The 21,314-nt window shown below is 44.6% G+C and overlaps 2 protein-coding genes across 4 annotated transcripts; both read left to right on the plus strand.

Annotated features, from left to right (window-relative positions):
* On the plus strand, positions 1–12,889 carry LOC108414607. 3 transcript variants are annotated; one of them, XM_037531898.1, is made up of 6 exons: positions 1–186; positions 6,066–6,133; positions 6,246–6,545; positions 6,668–6,958; positions 9,481–9,546; positions 10,283–12,889. In XM_037531898.1, the coding sequence occupies exons 2-6, from the start codon at positions 6,073–6,075 to the stop codon at positions 10,555–10,557; spliced, it is 993 nt and encodes a 330-aa protein (XP_037387795.1). In that variant the 5' UTR covers positions 1–186; positions 6,066–6,072; the 3' UTR covers positions 10,558–12,889. The 3 variants fall into 3 exon arrangements, with proteins under 3 accessions (XP_037387795.1, XP_037387796.1, XP_037387794.1); XM_037531897.1 differs by lacking the exon at positions 1–186 and adding an exon at positions 941–1,205; XM_037531899.1 differs by lacking the exons at positions 1–186; positions 9,481–9,546 and adding an exon at positions 940–1,205.
* Positions 12,890–14,419: 1,530 nt separating this feature from the next.
* Positions 14,420–20,309, plus strand: LOC108414606. The gene is made up of 5 exons (XM_017687491.1): positions 14,420–14,573; positions 16,980–17,047; positions 18,397–18,684; positions 19,685–19,975; positions 20,063–20,309. Exons 1-5 carry the CDS (start codon positions 14,539–14,541, stop codon positions 20,200–20,202), a joined length of 822 nt encoding a protein of 273 aa, XP_017542980.1. The 5' UTR covers positions 14,420–14,538; the 3' UTR covers positions 20,203–20,309.
* Positions 20,310–21,314: the final 1,005 nt, after the last annotated feature.

Below are 21,314 nucleotides of genomic sequence, written 5' to 3' on the forward strand. Positions count from 1 at the left end.
ACTTCATTGGAATTGGGGATGTACTTGGCTAGAGTTTAAAGCGAGGAACCGAGTCATTGCATCGACACATTTCACAGCTGTATCAACAAAGCTCAGGTCTGTAACAGTAACGTTAGGTAGTTTCGAGAAGACCGAGGGTCCCGAAAAAACATCTCCCCGCTCTACAAAATCGCCTACAGCCTTGCAGTAAGTGCTCCTGTGGCGGGGTTGTGTGTTCTGGGTTTCTGAAGGAGCTGTGAGGGGTGAGCTGTGAGGCTCTCGCCGCTGCGCTGAAGTTCAGCAGGAAACTTCAAGCTAACCTCGGCTAACCGGGTCTCCGGCCATCTCGGTTACTGGCCGTGGGCTTTTCGGCAGCTTCTGTCCAGGCGAGTGGCGATATGTGTAAGAGGGGAACGGTCATGCAGATAGTCGTGGTCAACGGCGTTAATCACTGCCTTGTTTTTATTACAGATATTAAATGAACGGCCCGACTAGCGGTCTTGCTAGCTAGATAGCTTAGCAGCTAGGCTAGCTACTAGGAGAAAACGGCCTGAGATGTTGAACTTTAGTGATGCACACACCGAAATACTTCAGGGCTCAGCGGCGTCCTGCTGCACTGATTCACGTTGGTCGTCGATTCCACTGTTTCTTTGAAACAAGGCTAATTTGGCTTCTATCTTGTCTTTCGAATTTCCCGTTCCACCTTAAACTGCAGCGGTTAGCACAGCGCCGGCTTCAGCGGCGGCAGAAGCCGACACACCATTTTAAGGTGGAACGGAGAAGCAAACTTCAGCGGCGTGTTCATGTTGTTGCGCTGACAGGGTGAAAGAGGGAGAGTGAGAGCGACACCGAGGGAGAGTGAGAGCGACAGTGTCTGTGTTTACATGCCAAGGTTTTCGCCAATGCGATTGAAAACAGTCGGATTACCGATTGAGGTGTTTGTCTCACTCTGCTCAGCAGTCTGGTGAAAATCTTCGTTTCCGTGCGCACTACAAGCAAGCCGGTGCAGAACGACGCTCGTGCGCGTAGCTGCGCTGAGAGTGACAGTTACCATGACAGCGAACATCACGTGAGATCCAGTCAGCCTCCTTCACTCGCACTTATAAAGGAAGACGTCGTGTTCTGACACACAGAAGCTGGCCGTCCGCCCCGCCGCCGTCTTTTAAAGCTCGGAGTATGAACCTCGTCTCCTCTGCAGACCAGTCTCTGCTCCGCCGTGTTGACCGGTATTAACCCTTCGCTCTGACGTTGGAGTATAATCGGATTCAGGCGTTTATTATTCTTCTATTTAACGGATTATTTAGAGGATTACCCACCTCAGTCAATCGGATAGAAGCTGTAATAGAATACGTCCATGGAAACACCTCAATCGGAATAGACTAATCCGATTGAGGTGTTTACATGGACGTATTCTATTCCGATGGAGCTGTTAGTGGGATTATTACCGGATTATCAGGCTGCGTCTAAACGTGGCTACTGAGAGAGAGACAACAGTGAAGGGGGAGAGACAGACACGCACACAACAGTGAAGGGAGAGGGGGAGAGAGAGACAGACACACAACAGTGAAGGGAGAGAGAGAGAGAGAGAGAGAGAGAGAGAGAGAGAGAGAGAGAGAGAGAGAGAGAGAGAGAGAGAGAGAGACAGACACACACACAACAGTGAAGGGAGAGGGGGAGAGAGAGACAGACACACAACAGTGAAGGGAGAGAGAGAGAGAGAGAGAGACACAACAGTGAAGGGAGAGAGAGAGAGACACACACACAACAGTGAAGGGAGAGAGAGAGAGAGAGAGAGAGAGAGAGAGAGAGAGACAGACACACACACAACAGTGAAGGGAGAGGGGGAGAGAGAGACAGACACACAACAGTGAAGGGAGAGAGAGAGAGAGAGACACACACAACAGTGAAGGGAGAGAGAGAGAGACAGACACACAACAGTGAAGGGAGAGAGAGAGAGAGAGACACACACAACAGTGAAGGGAGAGAGAGAGAGAGAGAGAGACACAACAGTGAAGGGAGAGAGAGAGAGAGACAGACACACAACAGTGAAGGGAGAGAGAGAGAGAGAGAGAGACACAACAGTGAAGGAGAGAGAGAGAGAGAGAGAGAGAGAGAGAGAGAGAGAGAGAGACAGACACACACACAACAGTGAAGGGAGAGGGGGAGAGAGAGACAGACACACAACAGTGAAGGGAGAGAGAGAGAGAGAGACACACACAACAGTGAAGGGAGAGAGAGAGAGACAGACACACAACAGTGAAGGGAGAGAGAGAGAGAGAGACACACACAACAGTGAAGGGAGAGAGAGAGAGAGAGAGAGACACAACAGTGAAGGGAGAGAGAGAGAGACACACACACAACAGTGAAGGGAGAGAGAGAGAGAGAGAGAGAGAGAGAGAGAGAGAGAGAGACAGACACACACACAACAGTGAAGGGAGAGGGGGAGAGAGAGACAGACACACAACAGTGAAGGGAGAGAGAGAGAGAGAGACACACACAACAGTGAAGGGAGAGAGAGAGAGACAGACACACAACAGTGAAGGGAGAGAGAGAGAGAGAGAGAGACACAACAGTGAAGGGAGAGAGAGAGAGACACACACACAACAGTGAAGGGAGAGAGAGAGAGAGAGAGAGAGAGAGAGACAGACAGACACACACACAACAGTGAAGGGAGAGGGGGAGAGAGAGACAGACACACAACAGTGAAGGGAGAGAGAGAGAGAGAGACACACACAACAGTGAAGGGAGAGAGAGAGAGACAGACACACAACAGTGAAGGGAGAGAGAGAGAGACAGACACACACAACAGTGAAGGGAGAGGGAGGGAGACAGACACACAACAGTGAAGGGAGAGAGAGAGAGAGAGAGAGAGAGAGAGAGAGACAGAGACAGACACACACACAACAGTGAAGGGAGAGGGGGAGAGAGAGACAGACACACAACAGTGAAGGGAGAGAGAGAGAGACAGACACACAACAGTGAAGGGAGAGAGAGAGAGAGAGACACACACAACAGTGAAGGGAGAGAGAGAGAGACAGACACACACAACAGTGAAAGGAGAGAGAGAGAGACAGACACACACAACAGTGAAAGGAGAGAGAGAGAGACAGACACACACAACAGTGAAAGGAGAGAGAGAGAGAGAGACACACACAACAGTGAAGGGAGAGAGAGAGACACACACACAACAGTGAAGGGAGAGAGAGAGACAGACACACAACAGTGAAGGGAGAGAGAGAGAGAGAGAGAGAGAGAGAGAAAGAGAGAGAGAGAGAGAGACACACACAACAGTGAAGGGAGAGAGAGAGAGACACACACACACAACAGTGAAGAGAGAGAGACACAACAGTGAAGGGAGAGAGAGAGAGACACACACAACAGTGAAGGGAGAGAGAGAGAGACACACACAACAGTGAAGAGAGAGAGACACAACAGTGAAGGGAGAGAGAGAGAGAGAGAGACAGACACACAACAGTGAAGGGAGAGAGAGAGAGAGAGAGAGAGACACAACAGTGAAGGGAGAGAGAGAGAGAGAGACAGACACACAACAGTGAAGGGAGAGAGAGAGAGAGAGAGACACAACAGTGAAGGGAGAGAGGGAGAGAGAGAGAGAGACAGACACACAACAGTGAAGGGAGAGAGAGAGAGACAGACACACACAACAGTGAAGGGAGAGAGAGAGAGACAGACACACACAACAGTGAAGGGAGAGAGAGAGAGAGAGACACACACAACAGTGAAGGGAGAGAGAGAGAGAGAGACACACACAACAGTGAAGGGAGAGAGAGAGAGACAGACACACACAACAGTGAAGGGAGAGAGACAGACACACAACAGTGAAGGGAGAGAGAGAGAGACAGACACACACAACAGTGAAGGGAGAGAGAGAGAGACAGACACACACAACAGTGAAGGGAGAGAGAGAGAGAGACACACACACAACAGTGAAGGGAGAGAGAGAGAGAGAGAGAGAGAGAGACACAACAGTGAAGGGAGAGAGAGAGAGACACACACACAACAGTGAAGAGAGAGAGACACAACAGTGAAGGGAGAGAGAGAGAGAGAGAGAGAGAGAGACACACACACAACAGTGAAGAGAGAGAGAGACACACAACAGTGAAGGGAGAGAGAGAGAGAGAGAGAGAGACAGACACACACACACAACAGTGAAGGGAGAGAGAGAGAGAGACAGACACACAACAGTGAAGGGAGAGAGAGAGAGAGACACACAACAGTGAAGGGAGAGAGAGAGAGAGAGAGAGAGAGAGAGAGAGAGAGAGACAGACACACACACACAACAGTGAAGGGAGAGAGAGAGACAGACAGACACACAACAGTGAAGGGAGAGAGAGAGAGAGAGAGACACAACAGTGAAGGGAGAGAGAGAGAGACAGACACAACAGTGAAGGGAGAGAGAGAGAGAGACAGACACAACAGTGAAGGGAGAGAGAGAGAGAGACACAACAGTGAAGGGAGAGAGAGAGAGAGACAGACACAACAGTGAAGGGAGAGAGAGAGAGACAGACACAACAGTGAAGGGAGAGAGAGAGAGAGACAGACACAACAGTGAAGGGAGAGAGAGAGAGAGACAGACACAACAGTGAAGGGAGAGAGAGAGAGAGACAGACACAACAGTGAAGGGAGAGAGAGAGACAGACACAACAGTGAAGGGAGAGAGAGAGAGAGACAGACAGAACAGTGAAGGGAGAGAGAGAGAGAGACAGACACAACAGTGAAGGGAGAGAGAGAGAGACAGACACAACAGTGAAGGGAGAGAGAGACTGTTAGAGTAATGTGTCTTTGGCTGGATGTAACGGTGCAGTGCAGGTATTTTATTCTCTTTAAACAACAAACAATTACAAAAGCACCATTTCCTTTTCTGCAAAATACAAAGAAACGAAATACTAACTCCTACATGCGTCAGAGCTGAAAGCCCCCTTTTTGTGTACTGAAGGGCTGAGAAACGCTCAGCATCACCTCAAGAGCTTTACTTCTAAAGATTAGAGCCAAACATGTCCTGGGTGCTTGCTAATTGGTTGCTAGGCGGTTCCTGAGCAACTGCTAGGCAAGTCCTATGGTGTCCTAGGTGGTTGCTAAGCAGTTGCTAGGTAATTTATATGGTGTCTTAGGTGGTTGTAAAATGATTGGTTTGATGTCCTATGTGGCTGCTAAGCAGTTGTTGGGTGTTTGCTACAGCATCCTAGATGGTTGTTTAGCAGTTGTTGGGCAGTTGCTACGGCATCCTAGATGGTTGCTTAGCAGTTGCTGAGTGGTTGCTATGGCGTCCTAGATGGTTGCTAAGCAGTAGTTTTTTTTTTCATCTCAGTTTGTTAGTCTGTGTCTCTGCACCTGTACTGGGGAAGTGTTTGTAATTGTGTTTAAAAATGGGCTAAAATCACGCTGTGAATTCCTTTTGGGAATTTACAGAGGAAGAATATATATAAAGTGTCCACTGACTCTGTCCGTAGTAGTAGTAGTAGTCTGTGTCAGAGGGAATACCCCATGACTCATCCAGACTTGAGGAAACCTTCAATTTAGAAATCTGGCTTCAGGAGTGTTTTTATATTGTCTTAACCTAAGTGGTCATGATTTAGAAAATGGTCAGCCAGCCCTTTTAACATTTCCTTGAACTTAGAGAGAACAGAAAAACCCATTGACTCCACCAAGAAGCGTTTATGTTGAAAATATATATAAAAAATAGTTTTGCTCCCATTTAGCAGGAGATTGATTGTTGTTGTTTTAATCAGGGATTATTTTCCTAGAAATGTGTTGCGCTGCTAGAGGCACACGGCGGTCACAGCAGATACTAATGTGAGGAAATACGTTTTACGACTCTTCTTGTTTTTCCACAGTTTCAGTAAAATATTTAATAAGTGTTCGTTTTTGTTCAGTGTCGTTTGTCCAGAGGGAGGAATCTGTTTATTTTGTTCAAAATTCCTGAACACCTCTGCTGCTGGTTCACTGGAGAATCTAGTGGTAGTTTTTAGTCATCCATCCTCTCCTGTTACTCCTGGTCAGTACTGATGGTGTTTGTGTGTGTTTGTGTGTGTTTGTGTGTGTGTGTGTGTGTGTGTGTGTGTGTGTAGGTCAGTCATGCAGTCCTGCGGTTCTGCTCTCTGTGTCCTGATCTCACTGATCATCACACTCACTGTTGGTAAGAGCTGCACAGTCCCTCCTTAAACATTTTACATTTGTCTTTGTTTTCAAGCGGTTTTTATTTATCCTACATGTACACACAAAACAGTGTGTTTGATTTCCTCTTTCAGGGTCTAAATCGGCTGTTACTCCAGTGAAGGTGAACTATAACGAGACGGCTACTCTGTCCTGCTCTGAGAGATGCTCTGGTTTGGTCAGATGGACTGTGTTCCACAAACGCAGTGACACTCTGGCTGAGTGTGATCAGACTTCATGTAGATCAGTGAAGGAGGGATATCAGATGATCTATGATCAGTACCTGAAGGGGAATCTCTCTCTCATCATCACTGACGCTGATTTCAGTAAGAAACACAGGTACACGTGTCACTGTGATGGGAAAGACGTCTGTGATGTGAATCTTCAGATTGAGCGTAAGTGTCCGTCTCTTCTCTTCGTGGAAAGTTACTGACCAGAACTATTACTCGTTTACATATTAAAGTTTGTATCAGATTTGCAGTCAATTAATGAAGTTCCTGATTGTTTTTCTTCTCAGCTTTAAAGACCACAGTTCAGATAAGGCCTGGTGGATCTCTGATGCTGAATTTGGACATTCCAGATCCAGTGGAGGTGATTTATAACATCACAGGTGCAGCTGGACCATCCAGCGGTCAGATCTGTACAGTGGCTGGGCGATCAACAAACTGTGAACCTGAATACACACAGAGAGCATCACTGACGTCGGCTCTTGAGCTGAAAGAAGTGACTCCATCTGATAGTGGAGTTTACACTGTAATGGACAAAAGGAATGAAGATGCTGTTCATGTCTTCACAGTGACTGTCAAAGGTATGAATCATTTTTTACAGCCTAAGCAGTAGAGTTGGATGTGGTGTATGTCGTTACCAATGTGGCTGGGGGAGTTCACGGCAACCTAAACAAAGCTGATTGACAAACTTGAATACATGCAATTCCTTTTACAGAGTCATTTTTTATTTAAATAAATTTAGTGAAACAGAAAATGACCACCCAAGGGAACAAAACTGTAAGAAGTGCAGGGCAACAAAACGGAAACAACTACTGGCTTCATGATATTGAAGTACCTGTTACATCGCCCCAGACTCCTGCTTGTCAGTAGCTGAACAGTAGATGCTGAAACTTTGTCATAGTATTCGTTAATGGCTTTGAACGATCAATATATATAATATATATAATCAATATATAATGGCATTAGGAAAAAAATCTAAGTTTATAGATTTCGGCATGGGCAACATTTACGGGGGACAAGGAGGGGCATTTACTCCTGCTAAAATGTTCGTAACTCACTTTAAATTGAGTATTAACATCTACACGGCGAGAGGGGGCAGCCTGCGTTCTGATGCTGTGCAACTGTCCAAATTTAAATTATGCTGTGGTCGAGAGCCTCGCTAGGAGCACAGTGTCTACTCTGCTAGCAGTGGGAACAGATAGAGACTTAGAAAAACTCTGGAAGCTCACGGTTGAGACCAGTGACGGAGACTGGATCAGACGCTCAGCTGTGGGTCACTACTGTTTTAATGTACTGGACAAAGCCATTCAAGAAATCTGTGATCGGTTTCATGACGTGGAAATCCTAAAATCACTGAACAACGTTCTCAGCTCTAGGACGCACACTGAAGCAGACCTGGCATTTGTTTGATGTCGCTATGGATTGGGACGAGTGCAGAGCTCTCCCTCTTTAGCGCTATGCCATCAGATAAAATGGGCTTTGATCAGTGCTTAGCATAAAGTGTCAGATCTGGGCGATAGCTTAGTGAACATTGGTAACCTCTTCAGATGCCTCTTGACCGTGTCAATGAGCAGCGCATCATGCGAAAGGACCTTTTCTTTCTTGCGTCGATTGAAAACCTACATGAGAAACATTCAGGAGAGACTGTCTGACATTGCTGTGCTGAATATTGAACCAGCCATGCACTTGGGAATTGCAATTGATGCCATGTCCAGTGGGTGCCGTCTTGCACTTCACTAAGCCGGACATCATTTATACTTTTACAAATGTAGGTTATTTGCTAAACATACACTGACATGACAAAAGACCTGGGACAGGAACTAGTATGGCGTAGGACCCCTCTAGCCTGCTAAAGTGCAGCAACTCAAAATGACGTTGATTCCACAAGTGGACAGAAGACGTCTGGAGGGATGTTGAACCATGCTGTCCGGATAGCCTCACCCAGCACTGTGGTATTTGTAGGTGCAGGATCCCTGGTGTGAATGGACCCTGGTGAATGGAGTCCATGGCTTCATGGGGTCTTGCCCACACAAGAACCCGACCATCATGCCACATGTTGCCAGTCCTCTAGAGTCCAGATGATTGTTGTTGTTTTAACAGAGGCACCCAGGTTGTCTTCTGCTCCCATGTCTCATGGAAGCTGAAGAATGCTACCCTGACCTGTGGGACATGCATGATGCGTGTGGGGCCTCCTGCATTGAATGTAGATGTGATTTCTGCCAGGGTCGCTTGTCTGTTCACACAGACAATTCTAGCCAGACGCCACCAGTCACGATCATTAAGCACCTGTGGACAGCCACTGCATTGTCCACTGTGGGTGGTTACGCCTTCTGTGATGTACTCTTGGTACACGTAACACTGAGGCTTGAAATGCCTGCACAACTTCGGAAATGGAACGTTCCATCCGTCTGGCACCCACTATCATGCCTCGTTCAAATTCATACAGAGAGTTCTTTTGAGGGTACAGAACTGTACAGAACCTTCTTCTTTACGAACGAATCCTGAAAGAACCATCCTTAAGAGTGTAGCTTAGCTGCTGCTGCAAGTCGCATCGCTCTGCTGTTACACTTCAGACCATTTCAGCGTTGAATAGTGAATGTAAAATACAGACCGACGCTGTATTACTGTTGTACTGCCCTGTGCAGGTGATGGCTGAGTGGCAGCAGCAGTCATTAGCAAGGTGGAGCTGAATTAAATAGTACGGCACTACGAGCTTTTAACAGGAATTTGAATTCCAGACCAGACAACAGTGTTGACCAAACCGCTGCCATGGGTTTAATGCAGGTCATTGCCTTTCACGTGTTGTATCTGTAGTATATCAGATCCTCTGTGTAACTCGGCCTCTCCCGTGCTTCATACTCATTACACTATTGGGAAAGATCAGTTATTACAACAATATCACACCGCAAGCCTCAATTCTGTCTTAATCTGAATCACTGAAATAAACGCTGTATGATTAATATAACATACAGTTGTAATTTTCTACAGAAGAGTGGAGATGCTAAACTACCCAGAGGATGAGTGGTTTCTGCTGGAACTGCTGAAATGTGTTTAACTCCAGTTTGAGGTCTTACATTGTGATGTTGTTGTGGTATCTTATCAGGTGATGGTGATGATTCTGAAGCACAGGGACAGACTCGTAGGCGCTCTCGACGCGCTGCTCCATCAGGTACGCTATAGTCTATAGAGATCCTACTGTAGTGATTACACAGTGATTTTATAATGTGCTACACTTCAGCTGGAATATTAGAGTAGATCAGGACTTTAACTCCTGTGCTGGAAGGCTGATGTCCAGCTCAGTTTTTGGTGGTTAAGCTGCTCCTGGTTTTCTGTTACGGATACGAATAGTGAGTTTTTACAGGTACATCGCCAAACTGCTGGATGGTAGCCCCCTAGGAGTGATCTCAAACCCTTCTGCAACAGAATGTAAACATGCTACATGGTGTCAGTTACCAGTCAGAAGCTTGGACACACATTTGAATATTTTTGTGTTATTACACATTTAGGTATAAAGGTGTGAGGAAACCCCCCCCCCTGTCATTTTGGACTCAAATGAATGTCATGTGTTTATCAGTCCTGCTGGAAAAGCATCTCAGGTGTCTCCTCATGAAGCTGCTTGAGAAACACTATTAGTGTGTAAAGCTGAATCAGGGCAAAGAGGGCAAGGCTATTCTGAAGGATCTAAAATGGAACATTTGTAACAAGATTAAATGTTTTAGTTTAACACTTTTTGATCACTGCATAACGAGGCTTTTTCATAGCTTTGATGTCTTCACTATTCTAAAACTAGCCTAATGAATCCTGCATAATTAGATATATTCAAACTTTATAAACAGACGTCCCTGGAGTTAAACAGCGTGAATGAAGCTCACAGTATGTTTTTTATGTCTGTGTTTGTTTTATAGATTGTGAGCCGTGCAGTTGCAAAGATCAGGAAGCTGCTCTGCCTGGGTGGATGGTTCCTGTGCTGATTGTGCTGGCTGTGGCAGTGGCTGTGCTTCTTCCTGCATGTGTGATATTGGTGGTGAAGATCAAACATCTGAAGAGTAAAGACCAGCTGCATCCAGAAGAACCTCATATGAATGGAAATGCTAACCAGGTTCCAATGAATGGATGGCCTAATAACAGAAGAGAAGAACAGCAGAGACTGGCAGAGCCCAGTAATGACCAACAAGTCTGAGATGATTCTTAATCTTTGCTTTTCTTTTTCTTGCTCTCTTGTTTTTACATCCCTATGTATGTGAGAGTGGTTACTTCTATGCATCAGTGTGAAGAGTCCAGCACTTACTGCTGTTCATGAACCTGTCTTTAGAAGTTTTTACTAAAACTCTCAACCCCTTAACAGGCCAAAGTTTTGATGTCTGTAGGTCAGAAGCGTGAGCTCAATCTTAAGTGCTCTTTGACTGCCAAGATCTTAATCCAGATATGCCTGGTAGCTTGGTAGTGTGATGTGGTGGGAGGTCTAGCTAATCTAGAAAATGAAGAATCAGAGGAGTGAATGGAGTTGGAGTGCAGGCTGTTGACCAGTGTGGCTGAAGGACTGTTATGGGCTGCAGATCATTCCTGATTGGATTTTTAATTGTTTTTAAGTGCAGTAAACAAGCTTCAGATACATCTTCTCTCTTCCACTGCCCCTTTTACTTATACAGATCAAAGAATAAGCTCCCTGTAGATTTATATGGCACTGCACTTTTGAATGGAAGAAGAATAATTTATTACTTGAATGAATTTCAATAGGCATGTTTAGATACACAACTACCTGATGTTTGATCAAAAAACACCTGTAAGGCTTTATCCCTTTACTCAGCATTTCATCTCCCCACACAAATGTCTGTTTTGCACAGCCAATTAATGGTTGGCCTTAATCTGAATTTCAGTCCTGCAGACGAGGGGAGAGTAAGAGAATGATTGTTAGCTGAAGTATTTGTTAAGCGTCAATTAAACTGCCATAGGAGACACCAGCTTGTTTATCACATAAAATATAAAAATGAAAACGGTATAATTTTGATATGCTAATGTCTGCCATTCATGTCTTTGGTGTTAAAGTGAGCTGGTTGATGGTGCCATGTCCAGATTGGGATGATTTTAGTATTAATCTAATGCCATAGGACAAAAATAAGCTGTAAGAAGAACAAGCTGTAAAGGTGTAACGATGCACTCAGCTCATCGACACAATGCTGGGCCTCACTATTTTAAATTAAAATCAAATGCAGAAAATCATGACTAATCATGACAGAGGTGGGAGCAGCGTATGGTATGATATGAATATGCTGGAGTGGGCGGTTCATTGAGCTGATAGTTCAGCATTATCTCATGATGGAACATCTATTCACCAATTTTTAATTTCAAAGTCATGAAGTTTTGATTTGTTGTTTCGGCTTTAGTGTTTAATATACTGCCAGTCCTTAATTGCACGATCATCATCACTCGTTACTAAAGCCGTCCTCCATAATCTTGTACTACTTGAATCAGCCCAAGGAGGCGTAGGTTCATAGGACCAGTGCTGAAATATGCAGCTTGGTGTTTGAGACGTGTTTGCTGCTGGCTCATTTATTTTAAGATTGGAATAATGAAAGGAAATGTGAGCAGTGGATTTGTATTGGTCAGTGATAGAAGCAGGAGGTCCACAGTCACTGGAGCTAGATTCATCATCTGCTGTGTTTTGTTAGGATGATCTTAAGCTTTCTGAATGTATGCTCCTATCTTTCCTGCCTGAGGTTACAGTTCACCTGGCAGGTTTGGTGCAGGGATTTTTTTTAATGTTTGTTTTTATGCCTGTAAATGTCTTTTGTTTTTGCAGAGGGTGCTCAGTATTATGAAGTGTCTTTATTTTCTGCCAAAGCTGTTTATCTATAAGAAGTTAATGTTTTTAGGTTGCTTGTGTGAATATTTTGTTATTGATATAGAATTTCTGTCTATGCTGTAGAAATACTTTCTGTGCCTGCTTTAATTTCATTTGTAATTCTGTGCTGTTTAATGAGGCTGAAGTAAGACAAGGTAACACTTATTAAGACTGAGTGCCTTAGGCCTGTTTCACACACTCACATTGACTCCCTCTGTGTGGACTACAGGTCAGACACGCCTACATTTGGCAGACGTTCTGATTCAGAGTAAGTTACATTTTGATCATTGTACACAGGGAGGTGAAGGGGCTGCTAGTGTAAACACAGCCAAGGTCTACACACATCCATCCATTCCAGCTGGATAACAGCCAAATCAGCTACTTTGCATACGAAAAAGAAGCTCTACCAATGGTTGTGTATGTAGCATAAACTGGTACGTAATGGAAGGATAAAATTCTTTTTTATTCATTGGTCCTCTCGTTCTTTGTTTCTAACGTGGGAATAGAAAGCAAAATAAAGTCGTTCAGAGCGTGTAGAGGTGAGTGTGTGTGAAACGGGTCCTCCACACCTTCCAGTTATCTATGCAGTAAAATATGAATGCACACTTTTGTAGTTTTTTTAAAAAAAATTTTTATTAGCAGCCAATTAAACTTTGCCTTTTAATTTAAAGTGTGTGTTTTAATTTCAGTAAAACTCAGTCTGAGCTCGTAAAGACTGAGGGTGTGAAGTTAAAATGAGGCAGAGTGAGTGATGGTGCTCACTCTGCAGTAAACACAACATCTGCAGTAAAATCCCCCCAGAGTGACTGTTCTTTACTGGAAGGAGCTCCGCTGCACACTGGACAGCAGGACTGGGAGTCCTCATGACCTGTGACAGATTAGACCATTTAGACCATTTTAGCCCTGCCCACTCACGCAGATGTTATAAGGAGTGTTTCAGCTTGAAATGCTTTTTGAACAAGGCACATCCAATCAGAACAAAGCTCATTTACATACATAATTCTTAAAGGCACAGTAACACAGGCTGTTTAACTGTAAGGAATAAAGAAATGGTAGAAATGAACTGTGGATCAGACAGTCCAGTCTCTGTAGAAGAGGATGGGGCCGTACGGTGATCTATAAAGTGATTGACAGGTCTGTGGATCAGACAGTCCAGTCTCTGTAGAAGAGGAAGGGGCTGTACTGTGATCTATAAAGTGATTGACAGGTCAGTGTGGGCTTCGTCGTGTCCTCCAGTTCGGGCTTTGTCGTGTCCTACAGTTCGGGCTTCGTCGTGTCCTACAGTTCGGGCTTCGTCGTGTCCTCCAGTTCGGGCTTCGTCGTGTCCTCCAGTTCGGGCTTCGTCGTGTCCTCCAGTTCGGGCTTCGTTATATCCTCCAGTTTGGGCTTCGTTATATCCTCCAGTTCGGGCTTCGGCGTGTCCTCCAGTTCGGGCTTCGTCGTGTCCTCCAGTTCGGGCTTCGTTATATCCTCCAGTTTGGGCTTCGTTATATCCTCCAGTTTGGGCTTCGTTATATCCTCCAGTTTGGGCTTTGTCGTGTCCTCCAGTTCGGGCTTCGTCGTGTCCTCCAGTTCGGGCTTCGTTATATCCTCCAGTTTGGGCTTCGTTATATCCTCCAGTTTGGGCTTCGTTATATCCTCCAGTTCGGGCTTCGGCGTGTCCTCCAGTTCGGGCTTCGTTGTGTCCTCCAGTTCGGGCTTCGGCGTGTCCTCCAGTTCAGGCTTCGTCGTGTCCTCCAGTTTGGGCTTCGTTATATCCTCCAGTTCAACCTGATTTTTTCCTTCAGTCAGCAGAAAAAGAAACTTCAGGAAAAAAAAAATTAAATGAAGAAAAGTGAAAATGGTGATGGACGTACATTTTTCAGAGTAACACAGCAATGCTATACAAGTATAGACCTACACGAGTCTTCTGAGTTTATATGAACGTTGATGATAGAAAATAGTGGAAAATCTGAAAACTGTCTTGGGACTATTTTGACTTACAACACAAATGGATTCCAAAAAAAAAAAATACAGTTTAGGAAAACCATCTCAATTAATCAGTCATCAGGCAGTGAAGTCATAACCCTTTCATGCAGGAACTTTCTGTGAGGGAGCTCTTCGAGGGGGACGTCTGGTTCCCATCACCACCACTGTGAAGAGTTCTGACTGTGAACTGAAAGTGAAAGGGTACAAACTGAAGGCCCTGCCCGCTGCTTACAGAAGACCAAAACAATAGATGTAAACAGCGTCAGCGCAGGAGGAACTGAGCAGCAGTCAGCTGTATGCTTCTGTAATTTTTCTGATATTCTGATAATAAACGGTCTTTCCACCATCAGGATGGATGTCCTCCATGCAGTGAGAGAGGCAGAGCGGTGAGTAGCTCAGAGCTGAGAGATGAAGTGTGTTTGGAGATTCTGTGTTTCTGTTTGGAGTCGGTGTCGGATCTGAAGCTCTTGTTGGTAAATTCAGTAAGTTATTGTGGTTTAATGTGACTGATGTGTCAGATTTATCAAGTGTGATGGTGCAGAGTGTCTGTGTTTCTGTATTTGAGGGATTACAGTCTTTAGTGTACTGTACTGTGAGCTTTTACATAACGGTGGTAAGTGGCTTCATGATAAGCGCCCCCTGGTGGTGTAGGACAGTTATTAAACTGGCAGGTTTTAAATAACGGTAGGTCAATGACTATGATAAGCGCCCCCTGGTGTTCTATGATACTTGGCATGTAACTGCACAGTTCAGCTCTCCAGTCTAGTTTGTCCCACTTTTTGTCATTTCCAGTCAAATGCAGTTGTTATTCTGGTTCCTGTCATTTTCTTGCCTTTATTATCAGTTGAACTACGTAATGTGTGGACTTAAATTGATGATAACTGATGAAGGCTTTATTTTAAACCTTTTCTCTCCATCCTGTGTTTGTATTAGCTTAGCATTTAAAATGATTATTATCATAGATTTTTTTCATTATAGCGGTTTCTGTTATACATGAATAAAAATAAAAATGTATGCAGGATTGGTCTATGCATTGGGATGAGCGTAATCAGGGGCTATTAGGGGGCGATTATATCACTGAGCACTGGTTTAGACCACCTACTGTGATGTCTTGTGTCAACACCACCATGCTTCACTGTAATCCTGACCAAGGCATCATTAAATTCAATAACTGACCCAAAACATTCCTTTTAACAATTCAGTTCTATATGATATGATATATGAAGCCTTTGTCACATAGTCACCAGAGTAACCAGCGAAATTATAATCAACCCGTCCAAGCACATACAATATGACAAGGGGGGGAGACAGGAAAGGAAGACAGGAATGATAGAAAATACAGAGAAACAGAATACATGGGGGAAGGGAGGAGATACCCCCCTTACAACGGGGATGGGGGCGTGGGGTGCAGACAAACCCAGCACAGCAAGCGGCCATCCGGTTCTACAGCCATAATTCGGTGCTGATCACAGACCCGTCCTGCCATACCGGAGGGGTAAAAGCGGCGAAGGCGTTGGGAAGAGGAAGGGGAGGGAGTGAGGGGGTGACCTGAAGAAGGCGTCCTGCTCGGCATCACAGTCCAGGTATCTCAGTCCGCAGGGTGGTATGGCGATAACACAGCAAATTGCCATGGAGACAACCTTGATCGGACCCAGGTGGAGTCAACAATCATCAGGAATCCAGGGAAGTGGGGGAAGGGATAGAAGAGCATCTCGCAGCAGTGTTCCTCTGGGGGAGATGTGATGTACCAGCTAAGGCCCGCGCTGATACGGGGAGCCGAAAGCAGATAAGAAGGTTTTGCAGGCTTAATTTTGGTCACTTCATTTGGCCATTTTGGTCACTGAAACAATCCATTTTCCTTTGCAAAGCCGCCAACTTCTCCACGATGTTATCCAGGGTACGACTTACGGTCATAGTCTAAGTGTTGACAGCTCTGCCCACCACAGTCAATCATGTCGGGCAGCTTCAAGGGGCCGTGGACAGCTGCCCTCATTCCACGTATTTCGAGATACACCAGGGCAATACCTAATCCAATCAGCAAAACACCTGTGATCATGGTTCCGAATAGGCAGACGTCCTCAATATCCTCCACGGAGAGAGCCGCCAGGCACACGACATGCCACCTCTCCCACGTGTCCATCGTGTAGCCAGCTGCAAACGTTCCAGCAGGACAGGCTGGTTCCCCTGAACCGGGACTTCTCATCGAGAAGATGGAGTCAATTGCGTTGAGAGACCATTTGATCAAATCCATTTTTTAGGTTTGAAGAACAGCGCGGAGAGAGTCTCTCAGTAAAGAGCTCAGACAGTAGACTAGACACAGAAGCGAAGCAAGAAAGATAAAGAAGAGGGAGAAAGTGTGACCGCCTTCGTTGAGAGCCAAAGCAGAAGTCAAACACTGTAATATCAACAGGACTGTAATTCACTTGCTGTGTTATACTGCTTGTAAAACTAGGGTGTACTTATTTTCAGAGAAATGCATTATTTCCATAGAAGTAAATGCATCATTTTTAAATATATTAGTAAATTAATTAGCATTTTGTAATTATACACTGTGTGTGAAAAGCATTTTAAAGACAGACTGTAATAAACCTACTTAGTGTCTGCAGTAAACTTCTATAATAAGATAAGATAAGATAAGATAATCCTTTATTAGTCCCACAGCGGGGAAATTCACAATAGTGAATTGTGAAAATAGTAAAATAGAAATAGTAACAAACAAACAACATTTCTGTTATTCTGTAACCACATTGGCAATGTTTAGAATGAATGAAGTCATTTTTGTGAGTCTGTAGGTTCGTCATGCAGTCCTGCAGCTCTGCTCTCTGTGTCCTGATCTTACTGACCACTACACTCCCTGTTGGTAAGTGTGTGGAAGAAAAGACCCTCTTATAAATATCACTGCTGAATTTCGCTTTAGCTTGTGCAGCATAAATTTACTGGTGCTTCTCTAAGAAACAAGATGAGGATAAGACATAGGAGTGAGTCAAGCCCATGAAAAATCTGTTTAAACACTGCTCCACATGTTTAAATGTAAATAACACTGCTAGATCTCGACAATCATGTTTAAATATATCACAGTAAAAATAACATCAACACATGTTTAAATCAACACAAAACAAATCTAACCAAACCGAAGCCGCACACTTCTCAGTGGCTTCTACCTAGATTTCTCAGTCCTTTCTTCTCTGGAGCTTTTCAGCTCTTCACTCAGTCCTTTCTTCTCTAGAGCTTCTCAGTTCTTCACTCAGTCTCTTACCTAGTCTTCTCAGTCCTTTCTTCTCTCGAGCTTCTCAGCTCTTCACTCAGTCTCTTACCTAGACTTCTCAGTCCTTTCTTCTGTGGAGCTTCTCAGCTCTTCACTCAGTCTCTTACCTAGACTTCTCAGTCCTTTCTTCTGTGGAGCTTCTCAGCTCTTCACTCAGTCTCTTACCTAGACTTCTCAGTCCTTTCTTCTGTGGAGCTTCTCAGCTCTTCGCTCAGTGTCTTACCTAGACTTCTCAGTCCTTTCTTCTCTGGAGCTTCTCAGCTCTTCGCTCAGTCTCTTACCTAGACTTCTCAGTCCTTTCTTCTCTGGAGCTTCTCAGCTCTTCGCTCAGTCTCTTACCTAGACTTCTCAGTCCTTTCTTCTCTGGAGCTTTTCAGCTCTTCGCTCAGTCTCTTACCTAGTCTTCTCAGTCCTTTCTTCTGTGGAGCTTCTCAGCTCTTCACTCAGTCTCTTACCTAGTCTTCTCAGTCCTTTCTTCTGTGGAGCTTCTCAGCTCTTCACTCAGTCTCTTACCTAGTCTTCTCAGTCCTTTCTTCTGTGGAGCGTCTCAGCTCTTCACTCAGTCTCTTACCTAGTCTCCTCAGTCCTTTCTTCTCTGGAGCTTTTCAGCTCTTCACTCAGTCTCTCACCTAGACTTCTCAGTCCTGTCTTCTCAGGAGCTTTTCAGCTCTTCTTGTTGCTGCTGCTGCTCATCCCTCCCTCACTGAGGTCCGTCGCTGCCTCTGGGTGTTCCCACTTCTTGCTGGCCCTCGCGGCCATCATGGTTAGGGGCCCAGGGGCAGGCGCATGCCACAGAGGGGAAACCTTATAATCTTCAACCTTTGAATAACTTGGTAAATGTTTCTTTTTCTAACTAATGTAAATGCTTGTCATTGTGCAGTTTTCCTTTTTCCTGATTTTATATTGTTTCTTTGTGTTAATTCGTCTTTCGGTGTCTGTATCAGCTGTTGATCCAGTGAATGTGAAGCTTCATGACTCTGCTACTCTGTCCTGCTCTGGGAGATGTTCTGGTTTGGTCAGATGGACTGAGTTCAGTAAATCCACTGATGTTCTGGCTGAGTGTGATCAGACTTCATGTAGATCAGTGAAGGAGGGATATCAGATGATCCATGATCAGTACCTGAAGGGGAATCTGTCTCTCATCATCACTGACGTTGAATTCAGTAAGAGAGGCTGGTACACGAGTGACTGTGATGGTAAAGATCTCTGTGATGTGCGTCTACAGATTGAGCGTGAGTGTCTTCTTCTGTTTTTCTTCCTCTTTACTGATTTAAATGCAGCTCTTTCAGACTCTGTTATGGTGCTGCGCCTTAATAATGACATTTTATGGTTTACATGCAGATTTGTAATCTGCAGTGGTGGAAACAAGTCACTGAGTTGCAAGTAACATGTAAATCTTAGGTCTTCGCACTCAAGTCCCAAGTCAAGACCTGAGTCCACATAGTCGAGTCTTGATTCAAGTCCTGAGTCGAGACCCAAGTCAATAGTCCAAATGTCTGAGTCCTTAACAAGTCAGTCTGCATTCTTCACTAATTTAAGGTCACACACTGAATAAAGGTAACAGTGCTGTAGCCTTTTAAAGCCAGCTTATTAGCAGTGTATGGCTGTATATTAACACCCAACACTTCCAACAAACTACAAAATCCATCTTACACAGATAACCATGACAGGCATACTGTACACACAAAGAGCCATACAACTGCACATCAAAAGGATTTTAAAAGTGCTACTGAACTTCATAAAAAAAAACACAGAACAATATTTGAAGATCATGTTTGAGGGTTTTTGGGAATGTTGGATGCACAGGATTAAAATAGAAACTAGCTCAGCCCATTAAAAACAACCGCTAGTTGAAATTAAATTTAGACCCAGTTAAACAAAGTTTGCAGGAAAGACAGCAAAATGATGATGAACGTTAGAATCTTTTTATCACCAGCTTCTTATTGGAATTTTCCGTTCCACCTTAAATGGTGCAGCAGTGAACTTGAGCTCTAACGCTTCACTTCTCTTCCGAAATAAAATAGGCAGAGCATGAGCTCAGAAAGAGCTCTGACAACGATGCTGTTGATTCAAATGAAAAATAATCGACTGTGTAGAGTGCCATCTGCAGTCAGATGAGTTGAGTCTGAAGTCATCAAATTCGTGACTCGAGTCAAACTGAAGTACAAGTCATACGGCTCGAGTCCACACCTCTGGTAATCTGATGTGTGATCTTTCTTTTTCTCTCCTCAGCCTTGAGTTCCTCAGTTCAGCTAAAGGATGGTGAAACTCTAATGCTGGACTTGGACGTATCAGATCCAGTGGAGGTGATTTATAACAGCACAGATGCAGGTAATCGATCCAGTGGTCAGATCTGTACAGTGAATGAACACTCACTACAGTGTAAATCTGATTACAGTCAGAGAGCATCACTCACAGCCGTTCTTAAGCTGAGTGGTGTGACTCCATCTGATAGTGGAGTTTATACCATCAGGGACACCAAGAATAAAGAGGTCATCCACGTCTACACAGTGACCGTCCAAGGTACTTCAGTGTAGTTGATGCACCTTAAGCAATGTATTGTTGCTTTTTATTGTGACTGTTTTCTCACAACATGCTTTTGTGTTGTAGATGATCAGCAGAGCCTGGACAGTGATCTTAGGTCTGATGTGCCAATGTGGAAGTCAGTCCTGTCCACATTTGCTCTCGTGACTGGATTTGTGGCTCTACTCATTGCAATAACATTGGTAGTGTTGAAGAGGAATCGCTGAAATTTGTGATGAAAACAACACTGGTGTTGAGGAGGAGGTCACACTGGGCATATTGTATATATTGTATTATGTGTATATCCATCCATCCATTTTCTAAGCCGCTTCTCCCTCACGGTCGCGGTGGGGGGGTGTGGGGGGGGGGGTTACTGGAGCCTATCCCAGCAGTCATTGGTGGAAGGCAGGATACACCCTGGACAGGTCGCCAGTCCATCGCGGGGCAAACACACAGACGCAGACAGTCACTCACACCTAGGGGCAATTTAGCATGTTCAATTGGCCTGACTGCATGTCTTTGGACTGTGGGAGGAAACCAGAGAACCCGGAGGAACCCCACACAGACACAGGGAGAACATGCAAACTCCACACAGAGAGGACCGCGGTCACCCGGTTAGGGATATATATATATATATATATATATATATATATATATATATATATATATATATATATATATATATATAATTGTGTACATAAATTAGCTGAAAGTCTGCTGCTGCTTTTTCTGAATTCAGAGTTTGACTGGTTGCTGTACTGATGTATCCAAATGATTCCTTTCAAATAACATAACAGAATATGACCCCTATGATCACAGTACATTGCATTATTAAAAATATAACAACAAGGTTCTCCAAAACAGATGATCTTAATCAATGATAGAAATTCCTCAAAAAAATCCAATCCCATTATTATCACATCCAATACAGAATCATAATTCATTCATTTTGCCCCCCAAGTAAAGCAGCTTTGTCCTGTACCTCTTCGTGACCTCGGTAGTCACGACTGAATGACTACCACCCGGTAGCCCTCACCCCCATCATCACAAAGTGCTTTGAGTGGCTGGTCCTAGCACAGCTCAAATCCTGTCTCCCCCCCACCCTGGACGCCCACCAATTTGCATACCAACAGAATAGGAGCACAGAAGATGCAGTCTCCATAGCACTGCACTCTGTCCTCTCACACCTGGACAGTAAAAATACCTCCGTCAGGATGCTGTTCGTAGACTTCAGTTCAGCATTCAACACAGTCATCCCCTCAAAACTCATCACAAAACTTGATTACTGGACTTCCTGACCAACCGACCCCAACATGTCCGGTTGGACAACCACTGCTCA

This window comes from Pygocentrus nattereri, chromosome 20 (genome assembly GCF_015220715.1).
Source record: "Pygocentrus nattereri isolate fPygNat1 chromosome 20, fPygNat1.pri, whole genome shotgun sequence".
NCBI lineage: Eukaryota > Metazoa > Chordata > Actinopteri > Characiformes > Serrasalmidae > Pygocentrus > Pygocentrus nattereri.